The 10,590-nt window shown below is 42.3% G+C and overlaps 1 protein-coding gene across 2 annotated transcripts; it reads right to left on the bottom strand.

The window, feature by feature from the left end:
* Nucleotides 1-203: 203 nt before the first annotated feature.
* Nucleotides 204-8,147, bottom strand: LOC311062073 (monocarboxylate transporter 13). 2 transcript variants are annotated; one of them, XM_084080839.1, is made up of 5 exons: nucleotides 8,024-8,147; nucleotides 5,798-6,029; nucleotides 5,225-5,368; nucleotides 2,221-3,000; nucleotides 204-784 (listed from the first exon to the last, which is right to left on the bottom strand). In XM_084080839.1, exons 2-5 carry the CDS (start codon nucleotides 5,997-5,999, stop codon nucleotides 531-533), a joined length of 1,380 nt encoding a protein of 459 aa, XP_083936965.1. In that variant the 5' UTR covers nucleotides 6,000-6,029; nucleotides 8,024-8,147; the 3' UTR covers nucleotides 204-530. The 2 variants fall into 2 exon arrangements, with proteins under 2 accessions (XP_083936965.1, XP_083936966.1); XM_084080840.1 differs by lacking the exon at nucleotides 8,024-8,147 and having other exon boundaries at nucleotides 5,751-5,870.
* Nucleotides 8,148-10,590: the final 2,443 nt, after the last annotated feature.

The raw sequence follows: 10,590 nt of genomic DNA, 5'->3' as shown, positions 1-10,590 counted from the left end.
CCGATTCTGCAAGAACGGTTTTCTGAAAAACGTATGTTTCTATATCAGTGGTTTTCAAACTTCATGTCAAGGACCCCAAAAATGATATGAATTTGGCCGCGGACCCCCATCTCAAATTATTTTGTTCCAGGGACCCCCCAGAAGCAAAGATTTGAGTTAATGTTTGCTTTAAAATAATATATATATTCAAAGATGTGCACACATTTTCACGATTTTTCAAAAATAGCAGATCTACAAGCTCATAGCGCGGCACCTTTTTGAATAGCCAAAGTGTAAAATAATGCTTTTTTAGCTCAAATCAAAAAGTGGCACAGATGCGTTCCAGGTCTTAATGGGTTAAAAAAATACACGTGTGTTTTAACCTCTTAACAATCTTTGGTCATGCGCGCAAACCATTTGCTGACAGCTTGTATCATACTGTATGTAGATTCACCCCCAAGGTGAGAGCCATGAGAAGACATCCGTCAAACATCCCGTTCGTGCTCTGACTCGACAGCTCTCAGCGGGTCATTCATTCGTTAGCATGCTAACTATGTGACATGGTTCTCGTTGTCCTGCACGCTATGTGCTGACTCCTCCATTCCGCTCTTCTCGTCCGTTGACGTCCTTATGATGTATTCTGGGGCTGGGGCTGGGGCACCGACCTCTGTACCTTCCGTGCCTCTGACATTTCTCTTCTTAACGAGGAGGTCCGTGAGGAGGACAAACAGTGCTGAGGAGACGAGGCAGAAACCTGAGAAGTAGAAGGCGGACGCGTAATCCTGCGTCTGGTCCACCAGCCAGCCTGCAGCCAGGGAGAAGACATAGGAAATAGGAGATAACATGGTCTGATAAATAAATAAATCTATTCATTATTGACTATTCATTCAGGAGCAAGTAAACGTGCAGTGAAAAATGGCCCTGATGGCCCTTTATCCAATTCAATGTACCTTTTCATGATAAAACGTTTCATGATAAAACCAAATTGTGCAAATGAGGTTCCTGAGTTATGACCAAATATGTCATTTTGACTTTGGCCTGGATTGTGACCATACTGTTGCTATACTGTATACAGCAGCTGTAGAAGGCTACCAATAGCTCCAAAAAGGATCCAGGGCATAACATGAACTGGAGAGGAAAAAGGAAGAAAAGGATGAACTTTAAGGAGCACAGGAAAAAAGGGCTCATAAGATGTGCTAATGTTGGAGGCAAAAACAGTCGACCACCTGACTAAAGCCATTACTGTTGCTCATCCTTGTTCACAGGTCTCAAACCAATTAAAAAAGGTCAAAAGGTTGGACAGTCACAATGTTGGCATATTTGAAGTTTATTTTAATTGTTATATTGAATTGAGTCACTGTGACATTGAGTTTTATGATTTGAGGGTTGTACAAAGGTTTGTTATGCCTTTGAATGTTATACCGCTTGCAGCAGAAGTTTGGAAAGAAGATGAATTATTTCAATTTAAAAGTATTATGATGAAATCAAGGTTCATGAGGCTTTCCAAATATTGTGTTCTAATATATTTATGTTAAAGGAGTTTAAAGGTCATTTGAAATCCCAGAAGTGATTTGGTGGGGAGTGTAGCTGCTGGTATTATCATTTATTGTTGTAATTGTTTGTCGTTTTCTTTATTTGCTAATGTTTAGTTATTATGCTGAAATTGTTGCACCGGAAGTGGCGTTTCTATGTATTCCGGACATTTGGCCATATATGGCGTCCCAGTCAAATGGCTCCCTAGCAGCAGTGTGTGCCACACGCCCGTGTGAACGGGTGTGTGTGTTTGTAAGCAGCGTGGCGCTGATAACTTTTGAGTACCTTGGACTGCACCTCATTCCCTTTACATGCACTATGCAGCCAGAGAGGTAATTTCATGTCTATTTCAAGTGTATGCTACATGTTTGTTGTTTATCTTCCTGATCATTATTTACTTTATATCAACAGTTTGACGTTGGTTTATATGGAGCCGCAAGAGTGCTTAAATAAACTACCAGTGAACAAACCCAACTGACTCATCTGTGAAGGGAGTGACAGCAGCAACTACACCAAAAGGGTTTCCCGGATTGAAAGGTATAGTTACGTATTGTTGTTCCAGGTCTAAACGGATTACGTCACTCTGGATGAGTGCTAAATGCCAATATGTAAATTGTAATTAATATCCGCCCTGTTATTGTCAAGTTATTTCCCTAACAGACAGACAGACAAACGGACAGTACTGATCACAGTCAGAGGCTCACTCACCAGCAGCAGGTGGGCCGATGAAGCCCCCGATGCTCCTAAAGAGCATGAAGAGCCCCAGGCCACTGTCGAAGCTCTCCATTCCTACGATGTCCACGATGGCGGGGACGTGGATGGCCACCACGCACCCGAACAGGAAGCCGTCCAGCGAGGTGAACACCAGCAAGGCCCAGTGGTTCTGGCTGAGGGGCAGCAGGAACAGCACCACGCCCAACATGGTGACCATCCCGGTCAGTAGCTGCAGGTTCCTCATCAGCCTCATGTTGGCCAGCCAGCCGCACGTCAGCCTGCCCACCAGGTCGGCGAACGCCATCATGGAGAGGACCGAGGCGGCGGCGTAATGCTCCATGCCGAGGCCGGTGGCGAAGGGCACCAGGAAGAGAGGCGGGATGAAGAACCCCGCGGCCGCGAGGATGGCGAACACGATGTAGAGGAGGAGTTCACGCTTTCTCAGCAGGGACCACTGGAAGATGACCCTCCTCTCCTCTGGAGCGTGGCAGTCGAGAAGATCGCCTTTGGTTTCGAGGTCGTCTCTTTGGGCGGGGGCTTCGAGGGGCCTCATGAGGGCTCCGCAGACACACAGGTTGAGCTGTAAGCCTCCGATGATGAGCATGGCGCCCTGCCAGGTGTACGCGTCGATGAGCCACTGGAAGAAGGGGCTGAACATGATGGCAAAGACACATTCCCCTGAGCTGGCCAGGGCATAGGCGAAGGGACGCCAATGTAAGAAGTAGTGGCTCACCATGCTGTTGGCTGAGATCCACGAGAAGGCGATCCCCGTTCCTAGAGATAGCGCACAGGAAAATCCTCCGTGTTAATTGTACTCTGAGTGTGAAGAAATGGGACCAAATGGGACTTTTACGGGTCCATTTGGTTACATTTTGTTATGAGATTTATGGGTCTGACATTGACCAGTAAATAAAGTAAATACGTACATCTGTTGATTCACTCTCACCTGCAAAAGCATCTACTGGCGGCTGCGCCTGTGCACAACGATACGAGATGCATCTGTTGTATTCCTATTACATTCTGTTATTTCTTTTTCATCTCTCATATCTTCTGTCCACTGTCCTGTACTACATATTGTGTATTCTGTGGAGTCTCGCTGGGGAACCACTCCTGCTCCTCTGTTTAAAAAACGAAATGTTTAACTTCCTACTTGTTTATTATTTTAGGTGAGAACCTTGTATAAGCCCTATATGGGGTTCTTTTCTCACCTGCACTTATTTCTGCGTCATTTAACCCATTAAGGCCTGAGGCCGATTCTAAAAACGCCTTCTAAATCCTGACCTAAGTTTTCTGGAAAACTTCAAATATTTATTCAAAAATGACAACAAATGTATGTTGCTATATACTGTACATAGCAACAAGAACCCCAAAAGGGGTTCCCGTCCTGAAAAGTATAGTTACAAATATTGTTTTTATTGTGCGAATAAATAAAACAAATAAAACAAAACCACCAGACAGGTGAGCACTCCAGCGAGGCGAGCCAGCGGTACAGACAGAGTTCAGCACCGCAGACAGCACCGCCCCCCTAGGGCAGCTCAGGTACGTGCCAATTCATTTACTCAATCAGCCTGATGTGATGATGACTGACTAGCTGGAGACAGCTGCGCTGAGTTGGTGCTGATCAGGTTTTGACTGAAATGCCCCTCACTCTGTCTCAGTCTTCACCGGCTCTCCTTGTTGGACACTGTGCTCAGGCGGTAAGCAATACTCTCCACTATTCTTCGACGTGTAGTATTGTTGCGTGTTTATTTCTCATTCATAGGCAACTTAAGACTTAGGACTATCAAACAGTGCAAACGTATCTGTTTGCACTGACTTACCCCGGACCGGGAAGAATTTGTGTTGGCTTTGTTTGAGCTTCCCTCCCCCCTCCCCACTCTGTATACTTACCCTGATTTACATTAAAAAAACTCAAGATTCTATGTGTTGGTTTGGTCAGTCGTCACTATTCCCCATTGTGTGTAATAAACTTTGAACTTGACTTGTCGTATGATAAGATCATCATCTTCTGCTTGCTCAGCTGCTTGTTCAGAGGAAAACTTCAAACTAAATCATCACTCACCAGTCACCACCCATAGTACATTAGTAAAGTATTACTATTAGGACCACGCCGAGGGTCTACCAAAATCACAATTCATTTGTACCCTCTCAAAAGTGACAAATGTTTAAATAAACATCAGATTCTCAAAATGTTTAATTTAAAGGACACCCAATAGTTTGATATGCATTAGCCCACGGATCCCCATTTGATACGATTTTTATATCTGGGACCCTGATAATATACTGTAAAATTATAAGTGTTAATATAACTGAGTTAAAGGTAGGGTAAGTGATATTTTTGGGTTAAAACAAAAAGCATTTTGTTAAAAGGTTAAAATACTATATTCTGATAGTAATCATTGCTATAGAGTGTTTGTTCAGTAACAGGAGTCTCCCTGTCTCTCCAGCTCTTTAATAAACAGAAAACACATTTTTCGGTAGGTGTCAAAATCTCAGCCAATCAGGAGAAAGTACCCATTTTTAAGCTTAATTTGTATAGTGTTCCAGTTCCAATTTTGTCTGCTCATTTCTTAGTGTCATCACTTCCAATTTCACTTGTTTAATCTATATCCTGATTGAGTTCTCTGTCCTGGTTGGATAAAATTGGAAATGAAACTGAAACGAAAATGCATTTTCTGTTTAATAAAGAGGTGGAGAGACAAGGAGACTCCTAATACTGAACAAACACTCTATAGCAATGAGTACTATCAGAATATAGAGCTATTTAACACTTATTTTAACCAAAGCAAATCACTTACCCTACCTTTAAATTAACTCTCGGAGTTACAGACCTGTATTATTAACTATCAATTAATTAGCGGGAAACCCCTGAAATCCCCTCAAGGACCCCCTGAGAATCGGTGCTTTATGGTGTATTGCAGACGCAGTAGTGTGATCACTGTTTTTAAGAGAATTCAAAACCGCAGCGTCTCCTGGGGATGATACAAGAGGTCCTTACCTTGCAGAATGCCTAAGCTGAGGTACATCCAGGGCAGGCTGAGGTCCAGAGATGCCAGCAGCATACCCGAGGCCGCCAGGAGGCCCCCAACCATGATCACCACTCTCTGGGAAAATCTCATGCTCAGGGCACTCGCCACGGGAGCTGTGAGGAAAACAAAATATGACAGCAGGGCTGCAACTGTAGATTATTTTCATCACAATTATTCTATCGACGCGTTGTGAACTTAGATCAGCTATTTTCACAGTTTCAGACTATTTTTGGAAACTTTTCGCCATGCCCAAAATGGGGATAGATCATTAGGCCATAGGACCACAATGGAAACTGTCCCCAGGATTTTTTGTGTTATGCTTTTAGCCCAACTGTACTTCCGTGCTGTTTACATCTTTGACTAGTAAAGTATTCAATCAATCAAGTTGATTTTTTCAATTATCCATATTTTTTTTATAACCTATTAAATCAATTATTTTTAACTGTTGCACCCCTATATGACAGATATATATATCCTGATTACAATCCTGATTACCTGGAGAAACTGTCTCACCCACAAGTTCTGCTGGATACATTCTTTACCTCCTAAGTGAAACATGGTTATCGTGATGGAGGTGATCCAAGAGGTAGTACTGTTCAGGACCCCGAAATGCTGTTGAATCTCCAGGAAGAACAAGCCGATGTTCTTCATGACCCCCGCAGTGAGGCCCATGGTGAGGAAGGCGGAGGCGACCACCACCCAGCCATAGCCCCCGTCAGGAGGGTCCACTTTCCTGGATCTCATCCTATCAAGCTGTTCCCCCAGCAGATGTAGCTATCAGGAACCAACCAACACATAAGCATTCATAAATAAACACGCTTTCAAATGTTGTGGTTTGGCAGGCTTTAAAATGGTGATATATTTTGATATCAAAAGGAGTTTCAAAACTTTCAAATTCAGCAGGACAAGAAATGTATGCAACCTACCAGCACTGAACTCAAAGCACACACACTGAATGGCATTGGCGATTTTTAGGGGGGGCATGGGGGGCGCTTGCCCCCCCCCCCTGGGGGCTGGACTTTTTTATTTTATTTGTGTGTGTGTGTGTGTGTGTGTGTGTGTGTGTGTGTGTGTGTGTGTGTGTGTGTGTGTGTGTGTGTGTGTGTGTGTGTGTGTGTGTGTGTGTGTGTGTGTGTGTGTGTGTGTGTGTATATGAAATGTTCATATATTTCCAAAAATCGCCTATGCTGAATGGTTTTATACAAGCGGCTTCAAACAATTCTCACAGCATAAAAAGACCTTCTGTCCCACATGAATAAGAAACACTTGTCTCATCCCCCTTTTGCCACCCCCAACCATAGACTAGTTAATTTGTTTATCACCTTAGCATGTGAAGTGAAACAAAAGAATGCAAATTTGTGTGTAGGAGTCAGGATTTCTACAGCAGGTAAAGCCACATGAATCTGTGGGAGGAGGGAAGTTCTTTTCAACTCACATTAAACAGTAGTTCTTTACAATGTTCTTTACTATAAACATACTTATAATGTATTCTAATCTGCTTAGAACACTGTTCCCACAGGTCGTTTATTAGTCGAGAGAGCTGGTGGGTTTGGTATGTTAAAAAGATTTTGAGATAAATTCTAAATGTAAATTGCGTTTGGAACTCTTGCCTGTTTTCTATTTTTATTTATTTAGTCTTTCCTTTTTATTCATTTATTTCTAAATTATTTTGTACTAAAGGGTTTTATATTGTAAGAACAGAAGGGTAATTATGTTGCTTTTCTTATGCCTTTTTGGAACACTGGCTATATGAATTATATATCTGAACAGCCTAATGCAGTGTAAAACCTCACTAAACCTCAAGGGGACTATGTAAAATATCCCATGCAAATTGTGCAGAGATAATATGATGACCAGTGGTGTAAAGTAACTAAGTACATTTACTCAAGTACAAGAGGTACTTTTACTTAACTGGAGTATTTCCAATTTTCTATACTTTTACTTCTACTCCACTACATCTCAGATGCAAATATTGTACTTTTACTCCACTACAATTATTTGAATACTTTAGTTACTTTGTAGATTTTGATTATTATTACATTAACCACTACAGCCATTTCGGCAATTTGAAAATAGCCGATCAAGCTCACAATGCCTGGAGCTTGTGGATCTGCTATTTTCAAAAGATTTTTATACATTTCATACGTTTGAACAGCTTGTGAAATGGGACATTCACATTCTGCATGATGAGTAGCCTACTACTTTCTACTTTTGGTATTTTAAGTAGGTAACACTACATTTTGATACAAATACTTTTGTTCTTTTACTCCAGTACATTTTGAATTCCGGGCTTTTATACTTGTAACAGTACAGAGTATTTCTACATGTTGATATTAATACGTTTACTTAAGTAAAACATGTGAGAAGCTTGTTCAACCACTGATGATGAAACCCTCTCTGGATAACTGTCTGCTGCTGCTGCCTGTTCGTCCACAGCATAATAGCTGTACTGTGGTGTAGTAGTCTAAACATGTGACGCAAATCTATTTCAGTTAGGCTTATAATAGATTAAACCCCGACAGACTTCTGTGCCATGTTGTCCTACAGATATAGTGTGCCAACTATACACTGCCACAGTGCCACTAAGGTGCTGGCACCTTAGTGGCACTGTGGCAGTGTAAGTTGGCACAAGAACTCTGTCTATAATGAACGAATATAGGTGGATCAGCAACATCTAAACATGATTTTACAGTTTGATAATCCAAATTGACTAAACCCAAACAAAACATCATAAAAGAACGTTGACCAGCAACCTTTATACACTTTACCTGAGAGCGTTTCTTCGGCGATTCCCCGCGGATTGTGTTGTTTCCATTGACTGATAGGTGACATTTCTGGTCCAGCAGCAGCTGAGCTCGAGCGCCAGGGAGAAGAGGAAGGAAGGACACGCCCCTCCGCCCACCCGGCTATCGTGTTACAATGGAATGTGTGACCCGTAGAATTATGACACCAGTCGCCAGCAGTGGTGGAAAATAAACAATTACATTTACTCAAGTACTGTACAAGTAAGTAACTTTACTGGAATATTTCTAGTTTTTTTTTCTCCAGTACTTTTAATTCTACTCCACTACATCTCGAGAGGCAAAAAATGTTCTTTTTTTTACTCTACTACAGTTATTTGAAGACTTAATTATAGTTATACTTTGTTGATTTTGATTAATATTACAAAACATACAGTTCCCATTTCAGCCCCAATATATTTTGGCCATTTGAAAATAGCCGATCTACAACAATGCGCATTGTGTGCTTGTAGATCTGCATATTTCCAAAATATTTGTATACATTTGAAAACTTGTGAAACAGGACATTCTGCATAATTAGTGCTTTATACTTTGGCATTTTAATAGCTCTGATTCATAGCCTATGAACCTTCAAGGCTATGCATCAGATCTAGCATTTTAAGTACATGTTGTACTTTTACTGAAGTGCATTTTGAATTCCCGACTTTTACTTCTACATTGCAGTATTGATAATTTTACTTAAGTAAATAATGTGAGTAATTTTTTCCACCACTGGAATTGTGATACTAGAGCTCGCAGTGTTGTAGTTTGGGCCATTCAGGTGGCTTGGCTGTCGCACAAGGGTAATGGTAATGTTACTGGAACACATTTGGTAGGTGTTTGCGGTTTGTTTATCGTAGTACAGCTTGTTCTTTTGAGTGTTTTGCGTCGATGGTAAATTCACCTTCGAGATACAGCGACCTCTGCAGCAACATAAATCGTTCGGTCACCAATTTCGGCACAGCCCTCCAACTCATGACATGACACACGATCGTGGGGGCCGTGGAGGAGAATTGGTCAAGACAAGGTCACCATGGTCCTTTATTTGTACCAGTCGGATACATTTGTTTTGCACAAGGTAGATACAGCAACCAAATTTAAAGCAAGACATAACAACAGACACAAAGCGTCATGAAAAGAAAAATATGTTTTTCACACTTTTAGAGCATATATATTCTGTTGTAGTCATAGATAGCCTGTGCTTATAAATAGAAAGAAATTGGGGTTGTCTGATCAATCCCTGACCCTGAATAATCATGAATCATAATAATAATAATAATCCTCCACAATTTATATTGTGTTTTTCTAGGTAGGCTACTCAAAGTTTACTGCACAAAAAAAAGAATAAACTTTGTTAAAAAAGCTGAACAGATATTGAAGAAGTGGGTTTTGAGAGGATGGGAGGGTGGGGGCTTCTTGGCAGTGCATTCCACTGGGAGGGGGCTGTAATAGAAAGCCCCCTCCCAGTGGAATCGCCCCAGGTTCGGTGGTGCTTCCTCCTGGGGCCCACCAGGAGGGTTGGCGTCACCAGACCTGAGGGAGCCGGAGGAGACATGAGGGTGGAAGAGGTCAGAATGGTAGGGGGGAGCCAGGTTGCCGTGCTGTGCCTTGTTGCCGTGCTGTGCCTTGTTTTGAGAAGGAAAACTAATCCAAAACTCAGATGGAGAAGCGGCGAACAAACAGACGGCCGCATCCTATCACATCCCCATGATTTCATTCACCCGTGTGATTCCCATAGCTCATGTTCCTGCAGCTGTTTCTCATCATGGATACACTGTTGGACTGCATTGGTCGTGAATCTAAGTCAGGATGATGGGGGTCCTGAGGCTCTATAGGGGCCTGGCCTTCACATGAGACAGAACTTTATTTTAGTTAGGACTTGGTATCCTGGTATGCTGAGCGGCCGGCCTCAGGCCCATTAAAGCGTTATCATCAGACACCCTCAACTACTTCAGCTGTAGGTAGTAGTTGACTCAGTACGCAGCCCTGAGGAGATCCTGTGTTCACTTCAACAGGTTCTGATGTGTTGCTGTCCAAACCAAGTCAAAGTAGGCAGCAACACATCAAAACCTGTTGAAGTGATCTCCTCAGGGCTGCGTACTGAGCCCCTTACTGTTCACTCTGCTTACGCATGACTGCGCGGCTAGGTTGAAAAGCAACCACATTTTAAAGTTCGCTGGTGACACCACCGGAAAAACAAACGGAGGCTATTGGAGAACCTGATTTGGATAGGGACACATGATCTGATGCTGTCATTTGTCATTATGACATAAAGAGACAAGATGGGTCTGTTCCAAACCAAATACTCTGTTGCCACACTCATTCATTCGCCCCATAAATCCCAATGGAAGTGGGGGAATATGTTGTGAAATAAAAAGTCAGATTCTAAGACTGGAATTAGGGAAAAAGCCTTTTTTACATTATCTTAGTTAAAACCATTCCATGATTTCCTCATGCCCACACACTACACTTTGTCCGAGTGTGAGAATCTAAATATCATGCACGTCCTGACTCCTGTCACAAGCTGGACAACAGAATACAAACCATGGTATTTC

Source organism: Gymnoscopelus microlampas (genome assembly GCF_963454915.1).
Source record: "Gymnoscopelus microlampas genome assembly, chromosome: 2".
NCBI classification, from domain to species: Eukaryota; Metazoa; Chordata; class Actinopteri; order Myctophiformes; family Myctophidae; genus Gymnoscopelus; species Gymnoscopelus microlampas.
The sequence above is the reverse complement of the archived record's forward strand: the minus strand, read 5'-3'. Positions and strand labels throughout refer to the sequence as shown.

Coding starts and splice junctions, on each gene's coding strand:
- LOC311062073 (XM_084080839.1), bottom strand. CDS start 5,999: ATGAGATCCAGGAAAGTGGACCCTCCTGACGGGGGCTATGGCTGGGTG. Junction 5,369..5,797: donor AACCATGTTTCACTTAGGAG/GTAAAGAATGTA, acceptor TTTTCCTCACAG/CTCCCGTGGCGAGTGCCCTG. Junction 785..2,220: donor CATCGGCCCACCTGCTGCTG/GTGAGTGAGCCT, acceptor CCCTGGCTGCAG/GCTGGCTGGTGGACCAGACG.